The sequence below is a fragment of the Dendrobium catenatum genome, unplaced genomic scaffold (genome assembly GCF_001605985.2).
Source record: "Dendrobium catenatum unplaced genomic scaffold, ASM160598v2 fragScaff_scaffold_1680, whole genome shotgun sequence".
NCBI classification, from domain to species: Eukaryota; Viridiplantae; Streptophyta; class Magnoliopsida; order Asparagales; family Orchidaceae; genus Dendrobium; species Dendrobium catenatum.
In genome coordinates, this window is record NW_021320142.1 from 957,394 (window position 1) to 963,716 (window position 6,323).

Here is a 6,323-nt window from a genome sequence, read left to right on the forward strand (position 1 = left end):
TAAAGTAATAAATATAGCTTTTAACAAATAAATGTTTTCACAATTTATTAAAGGTAAAATAGTTCTAAATGTGTAGTTCTTCCTTTACACATCGAGTCTCCATTATTTTCACCTTAATAACTTGACCAAAAAAATGTTTTCACATTCATGGTTTGTATTAAATTGGTTCAAAGTTAATTTTTTCTAACAAATTAAGAAGAGATGTAAGCTAGTCTTTTCTTGCATTCTGTGTATGAACATAAAATAAAGACATTATAGTTACATATCAAATTTTAGTGAAGTGCAAATTCTCAAAATTGGTCTTTTAAACTATTATATGACCATGGGTCCAAGGTGGGGTTCAACCTGCCCGGTCAGGTCGCGAGATCAAGGGGCAGCACTCCTATAAGGGTTTCTAGGGGCAGCAACCCCGAAACAAATTTTTGTTGTAAGAGTATTTTTGATTCATCGAACAAATTTCTTACATTGCTACAACACAACATAATGATAAGAGCATAAATATCAACACTACAAATCTGACATAACCAAAATCAAAGAACCCTAGATCAACAAAAATCAAAGAACAAAAATCAATATCGACGGTGGAAATCAAATAAAAAAATGAAGATAACAAAAATCAAACCAACGTCCGGATATACTTCAAGATCGGCGGATTATTACCTCTTTCAGCAACGTACAAATAGTCGGCCTGGTCGATCGGTCAAAAATGGCGAGAACCTAAAGAACCTCAGAAATCAGAAGCGGAAAGCATACAATTTTATTGAACCATAAATAGTGGCTACTCCACATTCAAAAGATTAATGCCTGTGATTAAAACCATTTTACCTGATGTCGTGGTCGCGATTGTTAGCGGTAACGACGATCAACGAGAATTAGCAATGGAAAATGAAGAGAACGTGCATTAGCAATGGTAAACAAAGAGAATGTGCAAGCATTCGGTGAATGAAGCAAACAATTGATATGAGAAAGATGAAAGCACAAGAAAAAATTGGCAAGATAACTTATCCCACGATCTCTAGCGCCAAATCCTCTATTAATTAGCGTGAAAAGAGAATATGCCCTAATGACTATTTGTAAAGGCACTTAAATAAAAATGTCTCAATATATATGCCCTTAAAAGTTATTTTTTTTTGTAGTGCTTGTCCAAATTTTTGTGCATAGGAAGTAGCATTAGAATAAGGCGAGCGAGATTATTCCTTCTATAAGGTTTGGGATGAGATGCAGGTGCATGAGATAGAGTAGGAGGTGTAGGAAGATGTGGATCAAGTATTAAAGGGACTAAATCTTTGTCATTATGATTACTAAAAAGAGATCGAGAAGGCTTTGGATAATCCTTCTTATTCTACCAATGTACTTGTAGTAGAAGAAGTTAAGAAGGCAGAGAGTTTAGTTAATCTATTGCAATTATATATATATATATATATATTATATATATATATATATATATATGGTGTAGAATATTAGAGTTTACAAGGACCTAGAAGAACAAAAAATATTTGAATATGAATTTTACATATCCAATAAGAAAGAGGCATATAAGCCCATGGACTTATGTGCCATTGATCCCATCAGCCTAATTGATGACAAACAATTGATCTCTTTTAAGTTTGGAATGTCAAAACTAGTTGATAACTCTAAGGAAAAGAAAATTTATTTGGTGCAAACATTGGACATTGCTCTACATTTGGATGACAATAAAATGACGCCACGTAGCTCCCCAACGACCCGAGGACCCGACCTGATGAAAACTCAAAATTTAGCACATTCTTTTCCAAATAATCAAGTGGCCATACAACCCAACCCGGATCGGACGCAAAAATTTACTTTTTACTAAAAAGAGACCTGGGCCACTACCAAAAATTCAAAGTCAAGGCTTTTTAGTTTCTCTTGTCTCAGGTACTATTTATCATTGTCTCAAGCTCCTTTGTTTGCTCATCACTATTGTTGCAGAAGGCATGCCTAAGGTCCATATTTTGTTGTGATGATAGATGTACTTTTTCCACCAGAACTATTGGTTATATTTTCATGTAAAAAATTCTGTAAATCAAATGTTTATGTTTAGGGTTTTAAACTTTTAATTGCTGCAATAAAAAAGTTTTCTCACATATTCATATTACAAAATCTATGTTGGAAATAAGATTTTTATGCTCAATACCATTGTGTACCGAGCAAAGGTACACATGTATGCAAAGGTTTGAAATATTGCTAAATCTTTCTAACATATGCTTATTAAAGATTCTATGCGGGTTTCGAACATAATTTTCTCCTTAATATCAATTCAATATTTATAATGATGAACTCTCATTACCGATGCTCGGTATCAAGCAGTACCGAACTGCTTGGTACCGAAATTCGGTACCGCTTGATACCTCTCGACTGCGCTATGTACCATGTTTGGTACCTCTTAGTATCATCCAAACTCCATCTTCAGTCACTACAATTCTAATCATAGATGGAAACCTGGTTCTGGTGTTTTATTTATGATATTTTGATTTATAATATAGGTAAATGCCCTTCTTGAATTCATCTTTCGAACAGACAAAGTCTTTCAATTTTAATTTTCTCGAATTAGGCCAGTAACAATGATGTTCTTTCCTTACACTAAAATCAAGATTATGAGCATAATCGCAATACATATCATATACTTCATTCTCAGAGTTATGAACTCCCTATGCACAAGAAAAACATATTTAACATTTTGGTATAAATGTGGTAGTACAAAAAAATCAGTGGTACACAGTAAAATTGATTCACGGTATCGCTTCTTGGTACCGGGAAGCGGTACGAGGAAGCTAAAATTCCTATGTTCTTGATATAAACATGGAAGAACACAAAAAATCAACGGTGCATAATGGAACCGATTTGCAGAAGCGGCGATACCGAGAAGCGATACTGCTCAATACTGAGAAGGGGTACCGAGAAGCGATTCCCAGAAGCTTCAGACATAAGAAGTAGACAGAGCTACACAGTAACGACACACATAAGAGGTACATGCATCGTTACATTCTCAAATAATAAATTATAAAACCTCTTCATAGTAAAAAAACGTACTGATAATATCCAGACTTATCTCCCGTAATTCGTTACAGTAAGTCTTCCTGAACATTTTGGGTCGCTTCCATCTTCTAACACGATTCAACGTCATCTAAAGAGATTTACAACTTCATATCATCTTCCTCTTAGTTCTTTCTCAGCTTTCTTATCTGGAGAAAGCCTATCCTATGTGATAAAAATAGTCCACCAATGTCATAAAACCTCAAAAAAGGAGCTTTTCTTTTGAATTTTCGCATTCAATCCGGGTCAAGTCATCGGGCCGCGTGGTTATTTCAAAAAATCACGTGCTAAATTTCAATTTTTCATCGAGTTGGGTCCTCGGTTCGTCGAGGCGCTATGTGGCGTCATTTTATTAGTGTCCAGATCTAGAGCCACGTCCAGTGTCTGCACCAAATAATTTTTCCTAAGGAGAAGGATATAAAAGTGGTCAGTAGAAACACAATATGGATTTTGTAGTTGAATGATCCCACAACATGGTTAAATACTGACGCAAAAAATCTTTTAATTCATTAGAAGTATGGTTCTACCATTTGAAGATTTTTTATACTAACTTCGGTTTAAATTTTTTTGTAGCAAACTAATTATTCATGTTAATAATGAAGCGAATTTTAAGCTACCCAAAATTTATGGATCTAACATAATTGTGTTGTTAATTATTTGATTGGTATTATATATCAAAATTCTCACTTTCCACAAGGTGGAAAAAAAAAACAAAAGATTACTTCAAGTAGCCTAATTTGGTACTCATATTCAATTGAAGGAAAGTTTATTAAAGGTTTGTCTGAGACAGTTTTCTTATCGCTTTTTAAAACAATTTTTTAGTAAAAAATTAAATTTTTATACTAAAAAGCTACTTTAAGAAGCAGTAAGAAAACCGGTCAACACAAAATCTAAATCATAGTTTAATACATAACTTATATTTTCAGCAAATTGGATCAATGTTTATTGGATTACATGTGATATTTCATTGCCTATGATTTTTATGTGGCTGTATAATTGTGACCCCTCTTGTAGCTAAATAGCAAATCTTGCATGGAACTATAATTATATTCTCTAAACTCTAAAAGTCAAGCAGTTAAGATTATTTGATTGAAGATAGAAAAATTCTCCTCCAAATTTCCTTAAATGTAGAGGAGAACCGTCAAGTGAAGAAAAATTATTCCGTCAGGTTATCTGACGTAGAGCTACATCAGGTAGCTTATAATATGTCGCCACGTGCACTTACTCTTTATCGCGCGGACCGAATCCGGGATTACTATGTTCGCGTATTGCTCGGTATTTGCTCGGTATTGCTAGGTATTACTCGGTATTGCTTGACAATAACAAGAAATACCGCTATGTGAAGAACAATACCGAGCAATACCGAGCAATACCGAGTAATACCTAAAAGAACTCGGTATTGCTTGGTATTGCTCTTCACATAATAGTATTTTTCATTTTTGTCGAGCAAAATCGACCAATACCTAGCAATGTTAGAGAATATAGTGAGATTTGGGAGCGAGACAGAACAGAGTAACAAGAGAAAGAATGCTGTAGAAATATTATTAATGTCTATCTAGAGAATTATTACAATTGTGTATATGTAGTGTGAGGTGATACAGAGAGCCGTGAGTTTACAAATGTGGGACTAAGATATATATATATTGTGCTTACATTCCCCCTCAAATTATGCATTCGGTGGGCGAATGGATAATTTGGAGCAGAGATATTCAAACCGTGAGCTGGAGAACGGTTTAGTCAAGATGTCGGCTATCTGTTCGTGAGACGAGATGTGTTGTATGTTTATGTTCCCGGTGTATATTTGTTGGCGAATGAACTGGAAATCGATCTCAATGAGCTTTGTACGGGCGTGAAAAACTGAATTCTTGGCGATGGCTATGGCAGAGATGTTGTCGCAGTGTATGGTAGTCGGCGAAGTTTGAGGCATTTGAAGTTTTTCCGCAAGACGCCGAAGCCAGAGAACTTCGGAATTGGCGGCGGACAGCGCTCGATACTCTGCCTCGGTGGAGGATTTTGCTACTGTGACATGCTTCTTGACCGACCAGGATATGAGATTTGGCCCCATGAAAGTACAGAACCCGGAGACAGATTTGCGGTCGGTGATGTCGGATGCCCAGTCGGCGTCAGTGTAGGTGCGGAGAGTGGTGTCGCCGGTCATGATCGGAAGACCGTAGGAGATGGTCCCTTTGACGTAGCGAAGTATTCGTTTTAGTTGCTGGAAGTTACGGTCGGTGGGACGTTGCATGTTTTGACACACCTGATTTGTGGCGAATGCTATGTCCGGCCGTGTAATTGATAGGTACTGTAACGATCCTGCGAGTCGGCGATACAGGAAAGTGTCATGGAACGGTTTGTTGTTGTCCGTTAGATGCTTGGATGTTGGAGTGATTGGTGTGATGGCGGATTTGCAGCTGGAAAGGCCAGCTTCAAGTAGCAGATTCTGTGCATAATGACCCTGGATGAGAAAGAAACCATTGTGAGAGCGGGTAATTTGTATGCCTAAGAACAGACAAATTTGACCCAGTTGTTTTAAAGCGAACTGGGATTTGAGATCGCAAAGAAGAAGCTGAATTTGCGATTGATCATTTCCTGTTACAATGATGTCATCAACGTATATTAGGAGGTAAATTTGAATATGTAATTTGGTGTAGATTAGTAGAGATGGATCGGAACGACTAAACCTGAACCCACGAGCTTGAAGAGCGGTTGTAAGTTTCTGAAACCACTGACGGGGAGCCTGCTTGAGACCGTAGAGTGATTTGTGTAAGTGGCAGACAGCGTCCGGATGATTGGAGTCTTCAAAGCCGGGAGGTTGACGCATGTAGACTTTGTCCGGGAGGTCGCTGTGGAGAAAGGCGTTTGATACGTCTAGTTGGAGCATAGGTCAGTTTCGGTTGATAGCTAGATTGAGAAGAAGACGTATAGTGACCATTTTGGCAACATGACTGAAAGTTTCGCTGTAGTTTTGTCCAAAGGTTTGAGTGTAGCCGAGGGCGACCAGTCTAGCCTTGTAACGATCAATTTGTCCATTCGGAAGTTGTTTGATCTTATAAGTCCATTTGCTGCCGATGATGGGTTTGTTGTCAGGTTTGGGTACAAGTGACCAGGTACCCTGTTTAATAAGCGCCTGATATTCTGAGTTCATAGCGTCCCGCCAGACTTCATGTTTGGCAGCTTATTTATATGTTGTTGGTACAGGTTGTGGTTCAGATTGGCTAAGGAGAGAGATGATGTGTCGAGGTTTTGTAATCCCTGATTTTGATCTCGTT

At 37.3% G+C, this 6,323-nt stretch overlaps 1 protein-coding gene across 1 annotated transcript; it reads right to left on the minus strand.

Moving 5' to 3' along the window:
- Positions 1–4,720: 4,720 nt before the first annotated feature.
- On the minus strand, positions 4,721–5,935 carry LOC110106870 (uncharacterized mitochondrial protein AtMg00810-like). Its single transcript, XM_020836932.1, has one exon. The coding sequence runs from the start codon at positions 5,933–5,935 to the stop codon at positions 4,721–4,723; it is 1,215 nt and encodes a 404-aa protein (XP_020692591.1).
- Between the last annotated feature and the right edge of the window lie 388 nt (positions 5,936–6,323).

What these genes read in the sequence shown, in the direction of transcription:
- LOC110106870 (XM_020836932.1), bottom strand. Translation starts at nt 5,935, where the DNA reads ATGCTCCAACTAGACGTATCAAACGCCTTTCTCCACAGCGACCTCCCG.